General features: G+C 40.6%; 1 protein-coding gene across 1 annotated transcript in view; it reads right to left on the reverse strand.

Moving 5' to 3' along the window:
- Positions 1-543: 543 nt before the first annotated feature.
- SNCA (synuclein alpha) overlaps positions 544-26,479 on the reverse strand; it is a 97,165-nt gene continuing 71,229 nt past the window's right edge. The window contains exons 5-6 of the mRNA XM_050944074.1: positions 3,895-3,984; positions 544-1,143 (exon numbers count right to left, since the gene is read on the reverse strand). Of these exons, the coding sequence (XP_050800031.1) occupies positions 1,111-1,143; positions 3,895-3,984 (123 nt within the window). The 3' untranslated portion in view covers positions 544-1,110. The remainder of the gene's footprint in view (positions 1,144-3,894; positions 3,985-26,479) is intronic.

Consider the following 26,479-nt stretch of genomic DNA (forward strand, 5'->3'; position numbering starts at 1 on the left):
TCACTACATAGAAGTGTACCTAGTCAGCACAGTGAATATAGAGATACTTAGCTTTAATAAAGAACATTCAGTGCTGTAAAACAGTAACCATTCAATTGGGTCTATTTTTGGGAAAACAAATTATAGTCAAATTTTACCTGACACAAATATGGTGCAATCAATCCATCTCTCAGCTGGTTTCTCCATATCTTGGTATTTTAATCACCTCTAGACAATGATTCTTTATAGGTTCTTACAATTTCCTGATAAACTGCTGCATTAAATTGTTGATGGCCACTTTTGTTTCTTGATTCTTTATTGTCACTATCAAAACATCTATTTCGTAAACTTTTATTTAATAAACCACACCCACAAGCATAGAGGGCCATATCTTCAGCTGGCGTATAATCCATCCTCCCATCTTTTATACTATTTCTAATATAATTTTGTTTGCAGCAACTCTTTCACAATGAGATACTTATCCTGAATTATTTAACATATACTCTTAGAAAGGAAAGAATGTGCTGTAAATCACCACTAATATGAAAGTTTATTTTTTAGTGAATTACATTTTATTTGCTTCAGTTGAACACCATTATTTACAGACATACATTAATAAAACACATCACAAAACAATAAAAATGTTAAGTTAATATTTATAGGTGCATAGTTCATGCTCAGTTACTTTATATATGTATATATAAACAGTTCTCACAATAAATTAATCTCAAAACAGAGTAATAATAAGAAACAAACAAACAAAATCCTTGTATCAGAAACAATACCAAATTACTGACAATCTAGCAATAAAACATGTACAGCTTTAGAAATAAGCAATAGACACTTAGGTGGTTTAATTTTTTTTTTTATACTTTTAGAACCTGAAGCCACAATATCCACAGCACGACAATGGCCCTGACACCCAGTTGTTCATTTCAGTGGGAGGGAATCACTGGAATGAAAGCAGGGCGCAGACCCGGACACTCCAATCATTGCTGATGGAAGACTTCAAAATACACTGTAAAAACTATAAAAAAAAGTTTACAACTGGGCACATTGGAACTCAGCACTTGTACAGGACAGGACGTCTTTGTTAGCAGATTTCAGAAGATAGAAAGAGGGAAGAGATTTTCATGCTTCAGGTTCATAATCTTGATACTCTTCCTATTGAGGAGAGCAAAAATCAAAATTGGTAACACTTAGAAAAATTCTACTCCCGCTGGGGTCAATGGAAAAAAGGCCACTGATTTTATTTAGAACACAATCTGGCTATTTATCTTTATTTGGTTGGCATTACTTTAGCTTGTTTTCCAAATACCCAGTACTTAAATGACAAGAAAAAGGTGTTTACAGATTAATTAGACTTCTCCTGAGGTTAACTTGCCGTTCACCTTCCATATCAATGGCTAAGATTACTTATAGCTTTTGATATCTAGAGAATTCCCAAGAGAACTAATAAGCAAAGAGAAAATCACATTTCTGTATATAACATGCACTGAAGCCACCTTTATGTATTTCTGTAATGTGTTGAAGGAAAAGCTTCATTGCTGCTCATTTCAGTGGCAACATATCATCAGTCTTAATCTAGGAAAGCATTTAGGCATGTGCTTTACTTTAAATTCATTAATAATCTCACTGAAATCAATGGGATAATTTGTATGCTTAAAAATTAAGTACATGAGTTTGTATTGGAAGGGTCAGTACCTAGGACAGAAAACTGCTTTAGAAGAAACAATGAGGAGTCCTTGTGGCACCTTAGAGACTAGCACATTTATCTCGGCATAAGCTTTTGTGGGCTAGAACCCACTTCATCAGATCCATGAAGTGAAAAATACAGGAGCAGGTATAAATACACTTGGTAAAGTAACCCCCATCCTTTCATGTAAGGTCAGTCTAATGAGATAAATCAATTAACGCAGGATACCAAGGGAAGAAAAATTACTTTTGAAGTGGTAAGAGAGTGGCCCATTACAGACAGTAGGGAGAAATTAGTATTAGGGAAATTAAGTTTAGGTTTTGTAATGACCCAACCACTCTTAGTCTTTATTCAGGCCTAATCTGATGGTGTCCAGTTTGCAAATTAATTCCAGTTCTGCAGCTTCATGTTGGAGTCTGTTTTTGAAGCATTTTGTTGAAGAATTGCCACTTTTAGGCCTGTTATTGAGTGACCAGAGAGATTGAAGTGTTGTCCTCCTGCTGCTTTAGAAGAGTTTACTGTGAAAATCTACATGTCTGAAATGTCATGGCAGATAAGCAGGCTGTACACTTCAAGTTATTTTCATGCTCAATAGTGAACTAACTATTTTCAGCCAGATCTTTCGTATTCATGGGGGACCTGATCCAATTCGTACTACGCTAAATGGGAGACTTTCCACTGACTTCAGTGGGAATTGGATCAGGATCTTAGTGGCAATTACTATATTTGTGGACTTAAATTATTATTCCTTTACCAAGATATGTTCAATTATAGTAATTGGGCATGACCTTTCGAGGTCCTGGGTACCTGATATTCCTGTTGCCCTGTGCAATCCATTGGGAGTTGCAGGCACTCTCACTGACTCAGTAAATCATTTAAGCATATGTGTAGCCCCATTGATTCCAGTTACTCAGCTGCTTAAAGTTAATTATATATCTAAGTACTTTGCTGGATCAGGCCCTAGATGCTCCTGGCCTTTCATGATCAAACCCATGCATGGCAATTCTGTGAAACAACCATTCTGATTACTCATGGTGGTACCCTGTGCATTGTAGCAATACTATATATAGTAGGACCAAAGTAATTTAGCATTAGTGGAAGGAAACTACGAGACAAAAGATTTTACTTTCTTGATTGCATGAGCCAAAGGGAGTAAAAGTGATTTGCTGTGTCTTATAAAATGTTATCCACAAAATTAGGAAACTGTTGAAAAGAGATACTGTGAACATACATTTTTTTTCTTGAACTCATACATTGACAAAGGTCTAATTTCCTCTCATCTCTTACCAAATACAAGAAAAGGGACTTTACTGTGGATTAGTCTGGAATGTGTGTTTGTGTGTGTGCGTGCATGCATGTGAAAGTATAATTGTTCTCTCAAATATCATTACTGCAAGGAAAATATTTAATGATGTAATATTGTGTTTTGAGAGAAGCTGGGTGAGGGAAATCAGAAAGGCAAGAGGTGGTGCAACATAGGCACTGGGTTAGGGAGGTACTATTATGGAGGAAAGGAGGAGTTCTGGCTGCATTAAAAGGGTTTGGTTAGACTGAGGGGCCTCCCCTCTTTTTTTCAGGTACCCCACTGCTACAGTACTAAAAGCCACCCTTTGCCTTCCAATGAATGAGCAATTCCCGTTAATTTCATTAGGAGCTGTTAGCATGCTTCCAAGGACAACATTTGGCCCTAAAGCATTATTATTTCCCAGGAATTAAAGTTTCCTGATGAAGGCTCTATCACACAGAAATAGTACAGATTCACTTATTAATTACATAACAGAGCACTTATGCACAGAGTCCTACAGCCAAGTGTGAATCTGACGTGAATCTCCTCTGTTGGGCTTGATTGTGCCACTTTGGCTCAAATCAATGGGTGGTGTGGAGCCCCAGGTAGATGTGCTGCCTTAGGGATGCATTCCGAGTCCTTGAGATCCTGGTCACAGAGGCTGCATGTCTGCTACTATACTGCAGCTTCATATACCTCTGCATGGCTGGCCAGCTCCACAGCATGGGGTGAAGAAGGTTGGAGTCATGAATCTGCCTCCTCTTTGCAACCTCTCAGCCACCCACAGAGGGGAAGCACCCCTCTGTGCATCCATGTAAGTATCATCATCATTACATTTCTGCACCTGGATCACTTTGGCATAAAGTCCCCGTGCTAAATGCTCAGATGTCCATTAGCCACATACATTCAGAGAGCACAGCAAATGAAGATTTACCTCAGGAGGCATTTCATATGCCTCATTATCTGGGTCCACCGGCATATCTGTATTATCCATCATTCCTTCCTGCGAGATTCCTTCTTCATTCTAATGTTTAAAACAGGAAAGAAAAGCAACAGTGTGTCACGGGTTTCTTTACAATTCACCTTGAAAAATATGTTTATTTCAGTGTTGTTTTTCCCATTAAGTACAGAGTAGTTGGTTAGTGAAGGCAAAGGGCCATATCATCGCCTCTGCGGCTTGACAACAGGAGAATGAAACCTGTGGAAATCCCAAAACAGTGGATCCCAGACAGTCAGAGACTGGGGAAGAGAAGCCAGTGCAGCATCACCCTTCCACGTTAACACGCAGTTGTCCTTTATGAATACTATTCAGCTTGTGGGGGTATTTTGGCTAGGGGACATAGACAATTGGTGGTGGAGCTCTAGGTGGCATCATCTCCAGGCAGCCCCATGGAGTGACCTCAGAAAACCCCCAAGGCAATTAATGTTGTCCTTGTCGTAATTCATGTCTACAAATTCTGTGCCCTCTACCTAGGCTTGATAGTAAGTACATAGCAGTCCAGGACCCAATGGCAGCACATCTTATTAAAGAGCCATGATGCTAAGTCAAAGGTGGCACTGACTCTCCAAACATATGACCATGGCAGACATAGGCACCTGACTCTGTGGGTGCTTTGGGGCTCAAGTACCCATCAAAAAAAATGTAGGGGGTGCTCGGCACCTGCAGGTCCGGATTAATCTTTTGTGGGCCCTGGTGCCTGGACCACACCTTCACTCCCCAGTCCACCCGTGCTCTACCTCAAGGCCCTGCCCCCACTCAACCTCTTCTCCACGAGGCTCTGCCCCTCCCCTGAGGCCCCTCCAATGCCCTAGCCCCATTTGGCATCTTCCCCCCAAAGCCTTGCCTGCTGCTAGCGTTGGGGGGAGGGGGTGGAGAGGAGTACCCACCAGCAAAGAGAAAGAAGTCAGCATCTGTGATAGCAGGTACCACAAGAATACTGCTGAATTCCCCTGTATTGCAGGAGGGTTACAACTTCACCCCCGCCTTCCCCAGTACTCCCCGACTGGCATGGATGTGTCCAGAAACCGCTCACCTCCTGGGGATGATATCAGTGTCAACTTCTGGAGTTTCCCTGAGAAACTTTCCAGTACCATTGGGGCTTGTCTAGCTCAAAATCAGCAAATAAATTATGTTTTGAGGATTACACTGGAAGGGCCCAATCCTGGAAACATTTATGCCTCTGAGTAACTTTAGTCAATTGAGTAGTCCCATTGACTTCCATGTAACTATTTGTGGGAGTAAATATTCATGTGCTTAAACATTTGCAGGATTGGGTCACTAGAGTAGGGGAGGTTTTAAGATACAAATAAGGCAAATGGTTATTCCAAAAAGATTACATTGTAGACGATGAACCAGTCCTATTTACATGAGCATCACTTAATAACAGTTCTAACATGGTCACAGTATGTGCAAACAATCTGGTCAGAAGGAAGACATATATCAAAATACACAGCATTATGGGTTGTTTTTTTTTTCAATTTTAGAGCATGGCACAAAATGAAGGATACTATGGGCCAGATTCTAATACTCATGCATATTAAATAGAATCTTACTCCATGAGTAGTTCCATTAGAATTAGTAGGACATACAAACAGCCCTAGTGGATCAGACCAAAGGTCTATCTAGCCCAGTATCCTGTCTATTGACTGCAGCCAATGCCAAGTGCTTCAGAGGGAATGAACAGAACAGGTAATCATCAAGTGATCCATCCCCTATGGCCCATTTCCAGTTTCTGGCAAACAGAGGCTAGGGACACCATCCCTGCCCATCCTGGCTAATACCCATTGATGGACCTACCCACTAAGAATGTATCAAGTTCGTTTTTGAACTGTTAGTCTTGGTCTTCACAACATCCTCTGGAAAAGAGTTCCACAGGTTGACTGTGTTGTCTGAAGAAATACTTCCTTTTGTTTCTTTTAAATCTACTGCCTATTAATTTCATTTGTTTCTTGTGTTATGAGAAGGGGTAAATAACACTTCCTTATTTATTTTCTCCAAGCTGAAAAGTCCAAGTCTTATTAATCTCTCCTCATACGGACCAACAGTAAGGTGAAACTCAATGTCAAAGACGTTGGATTCAAACCCTATAACTGAAAATATTATTTAGTATCTACAATAAATTAAAAGAGAGTGAATATTCTGAGGAATGCCTATTCTGTATGGGCCAAATCCCATAATTCTTGTTCAGGTAAAACTCCAAATGAAGACAGATACGAGTTTTGCTTGAGCAAGTTGGTCCTAAATTGAAAGATACACAACTCTTGATACCAAGAACCAGATCTTAGCTGGTATAAAAATGACATAATTCTTGTTAAATCAATGCTGTTATGCAGATTTACACTTGTTGATAAACCTGAAATAGATATAAAATCAGTTTACATAGACATAGACTTTACATAGACTTTAAAGGAAATTGACTTAAAATATTTTCACTCAATAATTTCTAGACTTGCAGTATGGAGTTTAATGTAAAATAAAACCCCATGGACCAATCTAAAAGGACAATTACTGATAGCCTATGATTTAGATGACATCCATGCTAAAGCCAATATATGCCACAGATAAAATGTGGAAAACCAATTATATTTAAAACCAAAAAAAAACATCTTCCCAGACTCATACAGATTAGAGACTAACGGGTCCTGAAATGCTGCCTCTGGAACTAATGTATCAAATGGGTAGCATTATACCCTGGTATCCTATCATCATGATTCATTTCTCAATGACTTTTGATGGTACCATGAGGGTGGCATGAACACTCTGAGATCTGGATTCTGAGAGTTCCGCCCCCACCCCCCATATCCACATTTGTCACAGCTGCTTGGAACACATGCATAAAGGGAACTGAAACTAGGCATAGGACTTTAAACTTCATTGTCATCAAAGATGAGTCTAACTGGGGCATGGTAACCCAAACACTAGTAGTGAACCCAATGGGGGCATGTTACCTGGGAATTCTTTAAAGTGTAACATGAAAAATGCAGCATTCTGGTGCACTTAAGAATGCAACACAGTAGTTTCAAATAATCTATTATTCAATTCATAATTAATTTTCTTCCTAGAATTATTTGAAATAAAGGAACACAGTGTCAAAGTGCTGTGGTGCTGTGTGGGGTTTAGCAGCACATGCTTCTGTGATTTAAGGTAGTCACAAATCTAAAACTCTACACAACACTTCAAAATGACGCACATTTTACAATAGAATTCATAACACATTTCACTATCATACAAACTTTAGCAGCAAGTATCCTTAAAACAAAACTCCGTGGGTCGTCTTTGTTCTCTTAACTTTAATTTCTCTTCCTCTTTATGCCGTATTCTGATATCACCGGCTACAGGCTCAATGGAACAGATCTGCACTTAGCATGGAAACCCCTGTGTTGCAAGAACAGCACGAGAAAGGTCCCCACTTTCATACCCTCTGTGTGTAAGTTTCAAAGTAGCAGCCGTGTTAGTCTGTATCCACAAAAAGAACAGGAGTACTTGAGGCACCTTAAAGACTAACAAATTTATTTCAGCATGAGCTTTCACTGCAGCTCAAGAAAGCTCATGCTGAAATAAATTTGTTAGTCTCTAAGGTGCCACAAGTACTTCTGTTCTTTTTGTGTGTAAGTTGTTATTTTCATTATCATTAATCATGTTTACTACCATAGTGCCTAAGGACCAAGCAAAAATGGGGCAATCTACAAACAGATTAAAAGACAGTCCCTGTTTCAAAGGCCTTACACTCTAAGGCTTTGTCTAAGCTGTCCTGCCGACAAAAATCTTCCACCGCCCACGAGCAGCAGCAGCTTTGTTCGCAGGAGAGCGCTTTTTGTCAGTAAAACTTTTGTCATTTGGGGTGTGCGTGTGCATTTTTTTTAACACCCCTGAACGACAAAAGTTTTGCCGTTTTAACACCCCTGAACGACAAAAGTTCCTGTGTAGACAAAGCCTAAGTAGACAAGACAGACACAGGATGGAGAAAGAGATAAAACACAGAGACTGAACTCATGGCAGCAAATGCATGTCAGTTGATAGATAGATAGATATTTGGTGAGGTGTTAAGCTAAGAGGGGATAAGTTAAATGGAAAGAAAAGTGAAGGGAGAAGGAACACTGAAGGGAAATGGGGTGGGCAGGACAGGGGAGAAAAGGGTAAGAGGAGCAGATATTAAGTGAAGCTGAGGTGCAGAGACTGTGAAGGTGGCAGAGGGGGAGGGTTGGAATAAATAGTCAGGGGCGGCTCTAGGGATTTTGCTGCCCCAAGCACTGCAGGCAGGCTGCATCCAGCAATTTGCCTGCGGAGGGTCCGCTGGTCCTGCGGATTTGGCGGACCTCCCGCAGGCTTGCCTGCGGGAAGTCCACTGAAGCCACAAGATCAGCGGACTCTCCACAGGCAAGCCTCCGAGGGCAGCCTGCCAGCTGCCCTCGTGGCGCCGTCAGAGCGTTCCCTGCGGCTTGCTGCCCCAAGCACGCGCTTGGCATGCTGGGGCCTGGAGCCGCCCCTGTAAATAGTCAATCAGCACAGGGCACAGAAAGACTGCTCCAAAAATGTTGACAGGTCTCTGAATGTCCAAAGTTTCCTGCTTTGGTTGCTTCTGATCCTACCAGCTGGAGTCTCTGGCTTGTTTCTCCCCTGAACGCCATATGGCATAGGTGACAGAAGGCACTACCTTCATCCCAGCTTCCCCAGACTGTGTGTGTGTGGGAGCGTCTCCCTGCACAGTTCATTGTTCTCTACTTCCAGTTACTAATTTGCCAGAGACAAATTGCCCATCCTGGATATAAAATATTCTGTCTGAAGGTGTGTGACCCCTTCAGGCCTGTTGTGATCAGCCCCACTGCTCCTCCTGGAGCACAACAGATTTAGGTCAATCCTGGACATTCCTCAATGTTCCACGCAGGTTTTTAGCTGTGCCTTCCTTAACTGAAGAGAAACTTTCTAGTGCTTTGTCTGTGTTGCTCTCTGCAACTGGAATGTATAGGGACTCCAACTGATGTGTGCAACCATGTGTGTTAGAGCCACTGCACCACAATTCTAGAAGCTGTTACTGGACATTTACAAGCCATATTATTGGTATCTTTATTTAGCCTAGCATTTTCAAAAGTGACTAACGATTTTGGGTTCCCAACCTGACACCTGATTTTCAAAACATTGTTCTGAAAAATTGGGCCCCTTACAGGTGTCAGACAGGACACCCAAAGACTGAGGCCCCTAAAATCACTCATCACTTTGAAAATGTAGACTCTAACTTTTAAACCTTTTTAAAGGTCTTTTAATTATTGTTGCTTTTCTGAGCAGGGCAATGCCCCAGCCCACAGCTACCCTGAAGGCAGAGCTGCCACTGACTGCTCCCCAGCAAGTGGCCTACACTGAATCTGATTGAAGCAGATCAAAGTGTATTCTTGTGATGAATAATTTAAAAGGTGTTATTTAACGCCTCATCCAGCACTTTAGTATTTAGGGCCTATATTTTCCAACTACTGCACTCTTATTCAGAATCAGAAAATTCATTTCTGCCTTCCCTATCATTAAAGAACAGATTTTGCAAGTAATCCATCTGCCAAGTCAAATTGTGCCTGAAATTTTTCTTGAGGCTGCACAAGAAAGAAGGCATGCAGGCTAAAGTTATCTGTAACAGGACAACAGAAAGCAACTTAAATTGCCAACGCCATTAATAAAGATGAAGTGAATGGTGTGCCAACAGAGTTTTAAGAAGGGCTTCACAGCTCATGAGCAGCTTGTCTGCTAAGTATCTTAATCACAGACCTGAAATGCCCATCTGGATTATGATGGACAGAATGCCTAAAGAGAGACCAAATTTCCTGCCAGCCCAGTGGGAAATTCTTTCAGAGGAAGGAAAATTCCTTTATAGCTCCAAGCCCAGGAAACCAACAGAGCTGGTGAAACAGAGCACAAAGCGGAATTCGGAACAACATTAATGCCTCATAGAGTCTAGACATTAAGACCAGAAGAGACCATCTAGTCTGCACATTGCAGGCCACAGAACCTCGCCCACCCAATTCTCTAACAGACACATAACCTCTGGCTGGGTTACTGAAATCCTCAAATCATGATTTAAAGACTCCAAGTTACTCTAGTTTAAACCTCATGCTCTTTTTCTTTTAAAGAAGCAAAAACATAGCCACGATATCAAACAAATGAAAGAGCTGCTGCCTAGGAAAGGTTTATCAGTGTTGTCCATTTGTAACCGCCATCTCAAAATACCACATGTATCCATTTTGAGGTCAAGCTGAACAGAACTGGCGTTTAGTTAAACCGCTAATGGTGTTTCCCAAGGTCACATTTCTAATTGGTTACATTGAAACACTGCTCTACAGGTCCCCACACTTATTTTTTAATGACAGCATCGCTGCCCAAGCCATCTCTTCCCTCTGCAATTAAGACTCAAAAAGAGGAAACAATGTCCCTGAAAACATTACAATAATGGAGGTGTGTCCATGATCATTATTTATTTAGTGTAATAATATAAATACATGCACCAGCTTTACTTGGAGCGTAAAATCATTTCCCGACCTACCTGCATGATGAAGCTGATAATTTAACATCCCCATTCATTTATCAAAGGGAATTGCTTCTGATATTTCAGTTCTGTTATTAGAAACTTCCTCACAGAACATTTTCCAATAAAAATCAACATTCTTCTATTTTGAAAACACACAGAAAGTTGAATCCTTAGGGAAACCTTTGCATCACAAGCCTTAAAAAGCTCACATACGTGGGTTCTTGAAGACCATCTATTTTTAATACAAAAGCTTGCTCTTTTGCACAGAATTTTTTTTCAAATTAGGGTACTTTACAGAAAAGTAAAGCTGTGATAAGCATGCTGTTAAAGGCAGAGCATGAGGACTCAATCTTGCCCTGTAGTACCAGCTCTAAGTAACCAGAAATGCTAACCTTGGCTTTTCTATAGGCTACAATGTTAACGACATTGGGTGAAATGGGCATTGCCTCCTTCAAGTCTCTGTGGTCTAAAACATGAGGTGGAGACACAGAGTCCTAACCTAGGCAAGAGGCAGAATGTAAAGTACCCACATAGACATTCCTTGGCTACTGCTAAAGCTTGCAGATTGTAGTAGTGGCCATGATGTGATATTGCCACCCCTTCCTCCTGCCTTGGCGGAATCTGTGGCTAGTGGATCTGCTCAGTTCAAAGACTCACAGGCCATGCTCCAACCAGCCTGCCTACATGCCCTGTTACACATCTTTGTGTATGGGGTTGCTACTGTGCATGGTTCTGCAGTGCAGAGGAAGCTGCATAATAGTCCTTTTTGGGGTTTATCACTTCCTGGCCCCCTCACACAGCAGAACGGTGGTCATTCCATTTTAATGCTATCACTTCCATAATCATGCAGGTGAGTGGGCAAGGAGTCATAATTTCACCCTTTAACAATTTAATACAGTGTATTTACATATCATGGATTCCAACTACATTCTACATCCCTTAATAGTTACAATTGTATTTGACTGCAGCTGAGAAAATCCAGGTAAAGGTTTCTCAAAATTCCTCAATGGCATTATCACTACAAAGTCCACCTTCTTTTCTGGGATGGGCAAAATGTCTGGTTCCCCCTACATAACATTGTGGGAGGAGAAACCTGGCGTGGAAGTTCCCAGTGACCAACTTTTTCAGAAAGTATTGGTCAAACTGATAAAGTCAATCTAGTGTTTTCTTGGAGAATAGAAAGGGATTTTATTTAGGCTTGGCTACCCCATGGAAAATAGATGGAGCAATCTGCTTGTCCTGTCACATTTATTATAGCACCATGTGGGTAGCTGGTCAGCTTAATAAAACACATTCAGAGTCTCAGTAGAATGCAACTGCACTGAATGCAAGTTATTTCACTCAGAAATAGGTTACCTCTTCTCTACTCATTGACAAACGCAGCTTATAAAAGAAATAAGCTAAATTTGTAATATCAGTTAAGTACAGCAGCTCCCTCAAAGTTACAATTTACTAGCTCTTCCAATCCTGACACATTTTCCTTCCCATTAAGAATGATGAAAAAATGTTATGATCACATATATTCAGATGATTCTTAGGGCTGGCTTTTGTTTACAAGGTAATATTTGTATTCTGATGCTGAAGTGTTTATTAGCCAGGATGTATTTCTTAGTGAGGGAGCAAAGGGCAATCTCAAAGTCATTTTTATACTGACATATTTAATGCTTATGAGCCATTCATGAAAAATATCCAAGACATTTATGCTGACTTTTTTTTTGATGATTATTTTATTGTAAACGTGCCTGGAGTCTCTTGTCAGAGAGGGAGTCCCATTGTACTAGGCACTGTACGTATACAGAAGAAAAAAAAAAGAGACTGTCCCTGCCCCTAAAGGGCTTACAATCTAAATATAAAATGAGGGACAACAGGTAAATCACAACAAACAGATGTTATTGTTACTTACATAAATTGTTTCAGATTGAATACAGTATCTGATGAGTATCTCCTATGTCCTCCACCCTGCACTGGAAGGGTGTAGCTTTGATAATTGAATAGTCTTTTCCAGGCTAGATTCTGATCTCAGTTACAATAGCAGAAAGTGAGGCATAATTCTGCTGAGCACAATGAACTGATTCTGGATTTATGCCCATGTGGTCTCTGTATGAGAGTCTTCTTACACCTCTTCTGTTGCTCCCCCCTCCAGTTTGGAATAAGCCAAATGGCAGGTATTTTGAAAATATAAATGAGTCTTTTGACCGAGGATAACCCACTGCCCATGCCCTACTTCAAATTAAACAAGGCAAACACTGTGATACATCACACAGTAATAGTACTGAAAGTATCAATCACTCTTCAGTAGTTAAGGATAGAAAAATGGTTTTCATTATAAACCCATTTTAGTCAATTTAGTTTTCAGAGATAAAGTAAAAATATTCTCAGGAAGTTTACAGTATTATAGGTTTGTTTGCAAGTGCTGCTCCCTCGTTCCTTGGTTATGAACAGGTATCTAGATTTAAATGACAGAATAAGTGATTAGATTCCCTCACTTCTGCTCTTTAGAGCACACATGGCCCTGGGTACATAATGAGCCATCACATAGAAAATTCCAGTATTTCCAGATTCATTTTTGTCCCAAATCAGAATGAAGAGTTATAATAGCCAAAATTTTAACAGAATGGAAAGTTCCTAAAAATTCCAATTCAAATAATTTTGTTCCAACATTCCTTAAATCAAAATGTTAAATTTCATCTTGGTTCAGCGTTAATCTGGGTTCCCCCAAAATGCAATGGTGCCTCATGGAAGTTGTAGTCCGGGTGTCCTCATGCTGCCATTCTGCTTTACGGATTGTGCTCCCAAGGCAGACTATATGTCCCATAATATACTGTGTTAATGAGACTCCTATGATGCACTGTGTCAATTCAGCCAGAGGGGAGACTGTAGTGCATCATGACATATGTACTCGAATCAGGGATTCTGTTCCACAGAAAAGGGGGCACAAGGCAGCCAAACTACAATATCAGGGGGCTCCTAGGCAACTCAAGCAGACAGAGATTAATACTGAATTGACCCAGAATGAAATAAAACATTTCAACAAACTAAAAAGTGTTTCAGTTTGGGTCAACCCAACCCAAAATGGAAAATTTCAACAAAACTAAATTTTCCCAGGGAATATTTTGATTTAGCAGAAGCTGCATTTTCCATAAAAAAAAATATTCAGTGGAAAATTCCCAACCAGCTATAACACAAGATTTATCACACAGTCAGGGAAATATTTGTGGGAGCTCTTTGTTAAAGTACAGGTAGCACATCAATAATAATTTACTCTCGCTAGGCTCCCCTTTATTCTAATAGTGACAGCAACAGTATAAAAAGTTCTTCTTGCCCCTCCACTTATAGGTACCTGATGCGATTAGCAGACTCAAGGAGATCAACACAGACTTTCAATATCAAATTGTCAGAGCAAAAAGAGAGCCAAGACCCAGAGGTACCCAAGCTAGGATAACAGCATAATCAACATAGTGAGAAGATCAATGTAGCCACTGACAGGTCCTCCAAGGGAATTGTTACAGCTTGACCTTCACCAGCAAGAGCCTTCTGTTTACAAAGCCCATTTAAGATTAGTATTTAGATCTGCCTCTACAGAGTCTAAGAGGAACAAATGATGGCTCATAATCAGATTAGCTAGAACAATCCTTCTCCCGTCTGTTATTATCCACAACCGTATCCCCAAATGGGACCATTAGGGCCAGATTCTACACACTGCATACAAAATGGCCTTTCAGGTCATGATACTGCAGGGAGAACTCCATGAAGAACGGGTGCTGGCTCGGGGCATTCCACCCCTCCTTCTGCAGCTCCCAGGAGCATAAAGGGATGTACACATACCGTGTCCTTAGGATAGTGTCATATGTGTGCTCTCTTCTGTGTTTCTCTACATGCAGGAAAGAAAGGGGACATAGCCCTGCAGGTACCCTACCTGCAGAATGATATGTTGACAGGTATGGTATAAGATATGCACCCTCCCTATGCACTAGGAGGATGCAATCCTTGTACTCTCTGGGTGCCAGATTGTGATGGTGCCTAGCCTTGATCAAGTAGCTTAAAGGGCAAGACTCCTTGCACCCTGCACCATACAGAGTATGGCATTGAATGGCTGGGAAAGCTAGGTTCCTACTAGCATAGTATAGTGTCCTGTTTCCCTGTGATCTAGCTGAAGTACCTAAATTACTGCCTTTAATAAAGATAATTCAACTCTTTGGGTTGGGGAGGGGGCATTTCTGTATTTCATTTACTGGGACCCCTCGTATAGCCCATACTAACTAAAATACCCTGGCAGGTTGTCCCGATCTCAATGATAACCATCATTATCTATTATAGAGCTCTTTTGTCTGTTTATTTTTAAAGAGCAATGTGTTCATGCATGGCTGTAACAGGTGGGTCTGTAATAATGGGCACATAGTCATTGTGCCTGCAAGTCCCCATGGTGCATCATGAGATATGCCTCCTATCATGGAGCCTTATCCATACTGAAGAAAGGGGGCGTGGATAGAAACTGTGACTGTAGCTGCTGCGCCACAATGAAAAATACGTCCCAAAGTGTTTCCAGCCCTACTAGATATAAATTGTGAGGGGATGCAAGGAATGTATTTGTTTGTTAGGCCTTGAGATATGTGCTTAAAAATATAAATTAGACTAAGTATTCATGCCCGTTCGATCATTTAAAACACAGAACAGATATAGGCCAGATATTTTCTGATGAAAGGAAAAGTATTAGCCTCGGAGGTGTGCTTATTGCCTCCAATGTTTGAGACACAAAAGAAAAAAACCTGCTTTCCTCTGATTTCATGGCATGAACCTCAATTAAAGCTAATCTACAACAGTTTAACTGAAATTGAGCAAGGGTAAACTTCCCCATTACCATGCAACACAAGAAATTATCATGGGCTTCTATCTATAGAGTTTATAATATACAGTTGAAAGGTAGAGTGGAAGAGTGTGTAGTTCACACACACAGTACTAGAAAATTGAGGCTAATAACCACACTTCTTTCTCCTAAACGTCACATTTGCAGTTGACGTGATCAGTACTGACAAACTGTCTAGAGCAATATAGTAGCTTCAGTTTTTAAGCTTTCACTGTTGCTGCTGCAGAGCACTTTTGTATTTTACATGTGTACTCTGATATTCAGGGCTGGGAGTGGGGGACAAGAGTAACAGAATCAGTTTACCCATCATTAGAAGTCCAAAAGATTTCCTGCTGCAATTGACATTAGTACATCTAGTTTGAAATAATACATGAAACACTGCTTGCTTTCATTTCTTGCAATTTTAAAGATCATCCTCTGCATTCATGCTAACTGCTGATCCTTCAAATACGAGCACAAGATCTAAATCTTCAAAATCATATATTCAGAAAGGAACAGGCACAATTTACTTGCCTGTTTGCCACAACTGGTTGCCCAAGAGGAGTAAAAGCACAAGCAAAATGATCAGTTAGATGCTCAGCTGGTTAACATATGCAGTTTAGAAGATTTGGGTCTGCCTAGGCATAGATCAAGGCAGGAATATGAGGTTACCTGGAATATGAGGCTAAGAATAAATGTGGTGTGTGCATAGGTGCGCGCGCACACAGATAGAAATCCACTACTAAAATGTACTTAATCACCTGTAAATAATCTGGCTTTAAAACAGCTCATCTTCATTTCAGTTCAGTTGCAAACTAACACATCTACACATGTTTTCTTCATGGACTACTACAATGGATGCTGCTATAATGTAATAATAATTTTTTGTGTTACATTTACCATGATTGCTCACAGACCAAAAAGGTCTACCAAGCAACCCATTTTAGCTCTTGTAAGCCCTGTTCCATCAAAGCACTTAAGTGCATACGTAACTTTAAGCAAGGAATCAGTCCCATTTAATTCAATGCATTTCCGGAGGCATAATACTCAAGCAACAGAGTGGTGAATCAAGCGCCTTTATAACTTTACATAGGTGAACTGTTGTCTGATTGTTTTGTTTGCTTGCTTGCTGCTTTAGGATATTGCCAAGGATTAGTTTATTGTCACCAATTGGTAAAAGTAAATAAAAGCAAAACCTTCACTTAATGAGTTAAATATATGCCCTTCTAAATATGATGCAAACCCGCTTTCCACTGAAATACACAGGCTCAGCATCATCTATGTGCGTTTATACATGTTAAATTACCAACAAAAGGGCTGACTTATTGTCCTTTCTATGAAATTGCAACACTGAAAATTACAAGAATAAATTAAAAATCATACATAAAGAGATGAAATTCGAAGTATATTCTCTAGTTCATAACAAGACCTATGAAGATGCAAGAACTTATGCAAATCATAGACAATCTGGCTTGATATTTTTTAATTAAAAATTTCAGCTGTATATTTCTCCATAAATAAGACACCTATGGAATTAATGTGATTTTTCTATGTGATGTCAATGATTAGCTCTGTGGGAAAAAAAGTGTGCGGGGAGGGAAGAGTAACATTCCTGCGCTTTGTATCGTCAGTGAGATACCTTCGTTGGTCATCTGGAGTAAGTCCTGTGTAGACAGTAATGATAGTTAACGTGTCCTAAATTAGCCTGTGACACTACAATGACTCACAGCTCATTTAAAAAGTGGGAGGACTTTAGTCTTGTGACAGCAGCAGTATGAGATGTGATGTCAAACTACAAATATTAAAAATTGTAAACCCATTTTATCTTGCTGCTTTAAAATCATAAGACTTTGATCATTAAACAGTTAGTTTAAATATTGAAAAGGAAGTCCTTTTTTCTGATTGCTTAACCATTTTTAATCCCTGACACTAGTTCTGATGAATGAGCTTGAGTATTAATATAAATAATGTACAGATTTCCCCAACAAAAATTACATTAGGGTTGAGAAATGACATTATTCATCACCTTCTCTAGAAAAAATAGAACTAAGTTTAAATGGAAAAGAATTAGGAGTTGTCTTGTAGCTTGTGAAGATCTTTGAGGCAGTGACTCTGCCTCACAACAAATTTGTGCATCACACAGTAGACCGTGAGTGCTAACCTAATACAAGGAAGCTCTGCCCATTATTCCTGCGAAACACCTTGCAGGTAATGGCTGGAGAGCCACTCAACTGTCATTCATCACCACAACATTCACTTTGTAATGAATGGCCTCAATTCTGTTGGTAAGGCTGAACACTTCTCCCCACCCCACCCCCATCCCCGCAGCAAAGCATTTGAGGCTCTGCTTAACTTTAACTACATGCTAAATGCATCGAGTTGAATGTGACTGATCTTGAGCTGAAATGAAGCACACGCTCAAATGGTCTGCTGTGTTGGGGCCAGAATGCTCAGCACCTTGCAGAATTGAGCTCTATGGATCTCATCCAAAGTCCAATAAAGGTAGTGAAACGACTCCTTTTGACTTCACAGGGCCCCAGATCAGGCTCTATATGCATTTTGAGAACATTATTTTTTTATAAGAGGATTCACATACAGCCTCTCCATCAAAATAGTGGAGGGCATTCTCAGGTGCTTAGCAGAGACTTGAATCTTCCCTAGCATCAGCTCACAGAGGTGACACTATTAAGGGTTTGGGGCCCTGACCTCAAAGTGTAGTGAACGTGGGCCATTCTTATAGACTAACAAGAGCTGCAGGTATTCAACACCTCTCAGGACCTTAGTCCCTTAATAATTAAGACCCTAGTCTTGCAAAAATGCACATGGACTTGGCCACCATTGTAGGACTTAGAGCGGAATGAAAAACCTCATATCATCAGGCTAATATGGGGAAATATCTTTCAATCTTAATCTTTTTTTGAGCCAAATAGTGGACACCACTTGGAGGCTCAGAAAAGGCCACTTTACTCCAAAACTTTACTTTAAAAAACATTCACTTATGCATAAATAAATGCTCATGTAGCCATCTTTGTATTGTATGGCAGTCAGTTATTCCCAATAACATCAAACAAACAAACAACAAAAATCTTACTGTATCATAGCGTCACTGAAATTTCCTGTGGAAAAGAGTAAATAATGAATGCAGTGTTTTAAAAATAACTTTATGCTTCAGGAAAATAGTAAAAGTGTGAACTTAATCTCTCAGCACATTCTAAAACAAGGCACTATATGACTCATCAGTTTGAGAAAGGCACTGGGAAAGTTCAGTTTAGATGTTTGAAGTCACCCATTCCACTTTTCTCCCACACAAAGTGGACTTTGTCTGTCTGTCCATCTATATGGCCGGCTGGCTCCACACCCTCCAACCATCTTACAACAGTGGGGAATAAATGTACTGCAATAGAGGAATTTGCTTCTTTCTCTTTTGAATAGGATGAGTCATGTCAATATGTAGAGCACCCTTAAAATAATGCTAATTCATTTTTTTTTAAAGTAACTTGCAACTATTTGAGATAACAAGACTCTTAGGTTTAAATTAAAAAACAGGGGTCCCTTCCATCTAGCACGCGGGTACAGAAGGCTGCCATAATTTAATTGCAAGTGCTCTGGCAGAAATAGGGAGGAGCCAACCAGCATTGACAGCACCACTCTGGCTCCCTGAAGGAATGTGTTGGGCTGGCACAGGAGTGTGGCCATGACTGACAGAGCAGCTTTGGGCACATGATACAGGTTTAGTAACAGCCTCTCTTAGACATGGCCTTCCCAGAATATCTGAAGCATTTGGCCAGCTCCTCCATTATTTTAGAAAAGCAGTTTTCCCTTCTGTTCCACCATGGCTGTGGCTCAGAAAGACCTTTGCCAGACGCTGGGAATCTGATAATGGTCCATACAAGTGAAGTATTAATTACATTACTGCAATTATTAGGAGGACTCATTTTCATTTAACGTAACCTACCTTCACAACAGGGTTCCGTCTTTAAATCCTGGAACTCAGGCCTTGCAATTCAATTCCCATGCTGATTAACCTTTTCCCATTTATTTCTGTATTTTATTGTTTCCAAGTAGAGAAATTACTTCCTTACATTGGTTTGGCCTCATACTCTAGATTAAAATAGGTTTCTCTCTCTCTCTCTCTCTCTCTCACACACACACACACACACACACACACACACACACGATAGCTAGATCCTCAGCTAGCATATTTTGACAAAACCTCATTGACATCTATGAAGTGATACCAATTTACACCATTTGGTCCATTAAGTCTTTTTCTTCCAAAATTTCAGACCCACTATCAGTCACGACTGAGACCCAAACATATCCACCACTGAGACTAATGGATTAACTTTCCCTTTTAGTGTTTTTGGCAATTTATTGTTTGAGATAAGATATTAGAGATAGGAGCTCTGGCACATGATTAAAATTTTTTTTGGCATAAGTCACTTTTCTTCTTAAATATATTTGTTTTATTGGCATATAGGGCCAGCTCCTCAGGGGTGTAAATCTGTTTAGCTCCATTTACATCAGAGTACAGAAACTGTTGCATATTAACTAAGGTTTTAATTTGTCCTAAACCATTATAGTCCCTAATGCTAAGTTATTAACCCAGCCAATTCTTTTGAAAAGTAAATTGTACATTGTTACAGAATTCTAATTAAACATGCAGGTGATGCATTAACCAACTTGAAAGTAAGATAGTGATGTGGCTTTGGGGAAAGATTGGCCAACCATTCAATTGTTGGACACATTCGTTTCCCAAGCAGTTTCATTTTTACTATGTACACGATACCAGTAGCGCTGAGACTGTCCTGACTAGGCATATGTACTTCCCCATGTCATCATATTAGATCAGAACAGATTTTCTAGGCCCTGATTCTGCATGATTTCACTTGCACCAGTGGAAAGTAGGAGTAGCTCCACTGAAGTGAATGGAGGTATGCTGATGGTAGAAGTGAGAATAGAATCTGACCCACATGTTCAGTCATCCATTGGCTAGTTTATAAAAGAGAAAGTCAAAGTAATAAAGGAAAGGATATAAATCCCCCAGGAACAGTAGTTACATAAAAACAAACAAAGCAAATGAACAATATGGTATAAACAGGAAGCCATGAAAACAACTATTAAATATTTCCTAAATACTACAACTCTGATTAACCACTGTACTGTATTGTCAAGGGTAACAACTGCATAAAGCAATAAAGTGTAAAGTACTGTAGTGGTGAGACAGACCCTAGGAGAGGAACTAAACTCATTCCTTTAACCCCTCCAATATGTTAATTGCCAAACTGTGGTTGTTAATCACTGGCCAGGCTTTGCTCCATGAAAAATTGGGGAAATATCTATTTTCTCCCTTCCTAGCATCATAGCTAATACATGCGTTATTTGAATGCAAGCTTTTTGGTATGTAAGAAATATTAGCCATTGCTTATTTTAATGTCTTTATTGTTCCAGTATAACTGCATTTCATTGGTACAAAACCTATAAAAACTTTTAAAACAATGGGTATATTAACATTTAAATAGTACTTTTGCAAGATATACTCCTTTTGCAAAATCTCTCTCTATGGAATGGCTACAGAGTTTATACATGATCAGACCAGATGCTCAGCTGGTGAAAACAGCATCTGGCCCAAACTATTGGAGTGTTTTTCTTGTGCCCACAAAACTTCACTCAGCAGAGATTTCTGCCCCCTCTCCCTCGCCTCACCCTACTATGTTTGTGTTTCCTGGATGCAGCCCACTCAGGATGTTTAAAGCTTGAACTGAGTGTTTTTCACCATCTACCAATCTGACTTGCTGGTTACCACCGCCAAATATATTGTTGTGACCTATGAGCAGTCAGGGAGACTAAGGGTATGGCTACACTTGAAACTTATGGGATATTTCCTTGTTGGGAGAATGTGACAGGCAAGCTAGAGGGGAAACTACGATTTGACATGCCTTGCTAGCGTGCCTTACTGTAAAGCAGAACAGGACATGAAAGGAATGGTCTGTCCCTTTAAGGGCCAGACAAATAGGATGTGGTAACCCTCAATCAGAACAAAGGTAAAAATGTGGCTACTTTCAGCCAAGTCCAAATCACAAGTCTAAGTGTGATTCACTTCAGCAGAGTGTTTTGAAGGAAAAGGAACCTCTCACACTGTCAAAGTCAGCCCACAAGAAACCCCGATGCAGTGCTCCTGCTGTGTGCAGGTGTAAGGGGCTAATTCCCCCACACCTGCATCTGAGTGCTGTTCTGCTGCAAAGCCCTGAACTCCAGGCAGGCAACTGCAGCCTCCTTCTAGCCAAAGAGGAATGGTTCAATGCTTCCTCCATCTGCCTGTGTACAGAGACATACATCCCTTCAGATGGACATGAGTAGACACAGAATACTTCATTCCAATCTACGTCTGTTCACAGTACATACACTGGTGCATGGAGATGTTAGATAGTGAAATCAGATGGGTGTATGCAGCTGAATGGGGCAGCACACAACTCAAAGAACTCCCAACCCAGCTGTGGGACATGGAAGACAGAGGGTCCAGTCCCCCTTCTCAAGAGACTCTGTTTAGACCCAGTGGAACAGTTTCAACAGGAGAGAGCGAGTATTTTATAGGCCAGTGAGGGCACAGTCCTGAGACGTATCAGAAACCCCTGTTCAAATCCTTTCACCCCCTTGCATCTCCTGGTATATGCATATGTTGGTTAGGTCCTGACTTTTGTAGAATAAATACACTGTTGTGTCCCACTGAACTTTAAATTTAACTTTTTCAGTGGGCCATGGTGTCTTGGGACCACAGAGGCTGATCAGGGCCAGAAGCTGACTGATCCCTGGGGAAAAGCAACAGGAACAGACATTTTCTTTTCAGGAGTGCTGCTTTCTTAGGTCTGGATGCATCAAAGCATGTGAGTAAGTGTGCAATCAGGTACCTGAGTTGTCCTAAAGAAGTCAAAGACATCAACAGGACTATTCACACACTTACAATTACACATGTGATTAAGGATTTAGCAGAACTGGGGCCTAAATAAAGAGAACAGAAAAGATATAAGGAAGGTAAAAGAGATCTGAAGTTATGTGCCCATCCATTAACCAATCTTCAATGGGCTTATCAAAACACCCTGGTGAGGAATTATCCCCATGCAGAGCTGAGACTCAGAGGAATAAATCATTTAGCTGAAGTCCCCCAGGAAGTCTGTAGCAGCACAAAGATTTCAACCCGGGTTTTCTAAATCCCAGATTAAACCCCCTAACCACTAGTTCCAAACTTTTTCCAAATTGTTGATATACTTGGGGGAGGTACAGACTGGAAAGAGGAAGGGGAGTTGAAAAAAGAAACAAAAAATGAGAGTGGGGAAGAGTGGAAGGGAAAAGTGTCTGCTGATTTGGTTTGGAGGGAAGTGCTCCTTTCTCTCTTCCCTAAGAGCTGATATTATACTGGCAGCACAAAATCCAAAGCAACCGGGCTTATGAAATTAAAGCAAGATTGGGGGAAAGGTAAACAAAACACATGAGATCAAGTGATCACTTCAAAAGAATATGCCAAACTATGCATGTGTGACATCAGGGGATGGAAGTATTAGAGAGAGGGACACTGAGATCAGCAATAGAATTCAGCATTACATTGCCTACTCCCTCACATGTTTGAAAAGTAAGATCCTCCAAGTACAAAGATAATGAATTTTTATGGTACAAGACTGGTGTAAAGAGGTGGAGAATCAGGTCCTTCGCAGATAAAGCTATCTTTCTGGAATGAACCTGGGTGCTACAACATACATTGTCCCCCAGCTAATACAGAGCCTGGGGAGCTGTGATGTTCTTTGACAGCTGTTTCTTCAGTTCAATTATTGAAGTGCTTCCCTGTTTTCCTGATGAGTCCCTAATTTCTGGTCTCCTTTCAGGACTATATTTTGCACCAGCTACATAGGCCTATGAGAACCTCCTCCCTAACACACACACAGCACCAAAATATCTTCTAAATAGAAGGAAAGTACTGATTTCTGACTGTAATAGATACTGTTAGTGATGCAGGTTTCATATGAGTCAGACGTTAGTCATACGGAGTGCTTTTGCACTTCTTAAGATACCGGCAACAATTTATTGCAGAGGGAATCAGTTGATTTCACATGGCTCCACTGACTCTGAAATGTTGTCAAAGATATGAAAAGCTTACTTTTGGAGTGATAAAGACATTATAACTTGGTGACAAGGGGCTTGTTCCCAGGCTGAGGGTCAGATTGTGGCTGGAATCCTTGCTCTTGTTCAGCTAGAGGAGGATTCAAGGACCGCGTGGACTCCCACAAGTGAAATGACTGTTCCTAGCTAGCAGTGCTATAAGTTCGAGGTGAAGAAGAGGCAGGCCCACGTCAACAACATACGGTTGGTTTTGGTGGAGAGTACCTGTTACATCCAAACAACATGAGCAGCACTGGGTGAACTTGCCCTGTGTTCCTAATAGATTCAGGATGCACGGTGCATGCCTGAGACACAACGTCTTCTGGACTTCCATCTGCACAGTGCAGACCTGCGCCACCTTTAATGCAACTCCGTGCCTGCCAGGCCCAAGCGAGTCCTGATGGATGCTGCTCTGTACTGTGCGGTGACAGTAATTGCTATAATGTGACCATGACATAAGCGCTGCTTCTAATAAATTTGTTCATTTGTTTAAAAAAAAAAAGTGTGAACCTGCTGAGGAGTACCAAATGCTGCAAGTTCAGCAATTGAGACAAAACTTTCACTCCTGTTAATGAGATGCTGATGCAGGCTGTACTTGGACTAGCAAGAAATAACGTGTATCAGCTTTAGGGCTTTGCATTTCACCATCCTTGTATGGCTGCCAGACACAATGGGCCCGATTCAAACACTCTACATCAAACATTAAACTTGGGTCCTGGGACCACATTTCTAAAGTCTTCAGCAACCACAACTAGGGCCAGATGTTCAAAAGAGGTTAACCCTCAGCATGTCTAGCTGTTTTCAAAGATCTGGCCCTCTGAGGTTGGTGCCTAAACAGGAGAGGAGTGCTTTTGGAAAATCTGGCCCTTGGTGTGTATCTGACTCTACAGGTACCAATACTGCCAATGAAAGCATAATCCTCAAAACAAGAGTGGCTTAAAAAAAAACCATTTTTTTAACTTCTGGTTTGTGAGCCATTAGGGCTTATTTTCAAGCTTTTCTCTGTAATCCTGTGGGTTGAACTTCTTTTTTTAAAATGAAAACTGAAATCGTCATGTAATCACGATTATAGGAACTGGGGTTCTAAGAAGAACACCAAACATACTGAGGCTTGCAATTTAAAAATCACAAGAGCTGGCCACTCTGATGGAGTTAAAGTTGCATGTGAAACCATGTGGCCCTTCCAGACTTTTGAGTGCTTCTCTTACCTGGGCATCCTTACAGTAAGTAGCCTTTTAAAAATGGAATTAGTTTTTTTTGTTTTTTTTTTTTTAAAAACAGAAGGTAAAAAAAATTAATAGCAAGCACTGCACACTCCAGGACTTCTGGCTTACAAAACAAATAATGTATGCATGCTGGTGCCCATCTTCTGGAATTATTTGGGTTGTCACCACTGGAATGCCTAGTCTCTCACATATTTTAGTAGGCCTATAGGAAGCAGCTTGTCTCCTGAGAACCTAAGAAGCCGTGCATTCGGAGAAGGCAGATCCTCAAAGGGACTTAGTCTCTGCGATGCTAAGCGTTACAATAGCTAACTTAAGTGCCTAGAAAATCACTGGAACAAAACTGGAATCCACAAAGCCTGAGTTAGGTGCCCAGGCTTCCTGTACAATGAATGGGGAGAGATAGGTGCTTGTCAATCAGTTCCACAAAAGCCAGCATGCTAGGCAAGGAGCTGCCTAAGCTAGCCAATGAGAGATGTCAAGGGGATGGGTGTGTCCAAAACTCACCCCCCTCACAGAGTTTGGCACCTAAATCCAGGCTACTGGTAGGCACCTATCTCTGCTTGCAAGCCACAGCTTGGAACCCTCTCCTGGAGTGAGGTATCTTAGGCACTTAAGTCGCTTCTTGTAAGAATGAGTTTTGCATCTGCCTCATTCCACCCAGAATTGAGAGGGGGAAGTGGTAGTACCAGATCTCAAATAGAAGTTGTCAATGGAGAATCATCATTGAATGGGAGTGTTTCTAGTAAGTCCCCTCAGAAATCAGTTCTCAATCTGATGCTGTTCAATATTTTGGAAGAAAATAATCTGTAAGAAATATAAAATCACTGCCAATGAAATCTGTAAAGGACACAAAGATTGTCAGAATGGTGAAGTTATACAGAATGATCTGCGTTGCTTGGTAAGCTGGGCCATTCAGAATAGGGAACTGTATCCGGGAAAGCAGTGGCTCCAAAATAGCTTTAGATCATTGCGGAGAAGCAACAGAACATGAACTGCCCATGCAATGCTGTTACGAAAGGGATCATGTGATCCTTGGATGTATAATAATCAGGGGAGCAGCAAGTGAGAGTCAGGAGGTGATTTTACCTGTATTTATGCTACTGGTGAGCCCGATAGTGGAATTCTGTGTCCAGTTCTGGTGTCCACATTTTAAAGAGCAAATTGGAAAATTGGAATGGGCGCAGAGAAGACACACAAGTGAGTCAAAGGTAGGATCAGATGCCATACAGTGAAATACTCACAAACTGTTCAGCTTATAAAAAGCAAGATAAAGATGTGACTTGATTATAGGATACAAGTACCTTCCTGGAGAGAAAACATTGGGTACTAAACAGCTCTTTAACCTAGCAGAAAAAGGTATAACAAGAACCAATGGATAGAAATTAGAGACAAAAAAAAAGTGCTTTCTTTATCTAACAGTGAAGGTGGATTAAGCACTGGAACAATCTACCAAGGGAAATGGTGATTATCCACCTCTTGATGTCTTCAAAGAGAGACTTGATGCCTTTTTAGAAGATATGCCTTAGAAAACACAAATTATTGGGCTCAATACAGTAGTAATTAGATGAAAATTGACAGCCTGTATTATGCAGCAGGTCAGACAAGATATCTAATGGTCCCATCTGTCCTTAAAAATAAAGTCTATAAAGAACAGGCCCAGAGAGTACTGTGCAGTGCCTTGAAGGGTAGGAAATTTGAACTTTTCATAAACTTTTCAACACATAAAATATGGTGATTTCAGTCAGAAACCAAAGAACCAGCTGAATTTTGTTCAAAACCCAAACCTGAATC

This window comes from Gopherus flavomarginatus, chromosome 3 (genome assembly GCF_025201925.1).
Source record: "Gopherus flavomarginatus isolate rGopFla2 chromosome 3, rGopFla2.mat.asm, whole genome shotgun sequence".
Classification (NCBI taxonomy): Eukaryota; Metazoa; Chordata; order Testudines; family Testudinidae; genus Gopherus; species Gopherus flavomarginatus.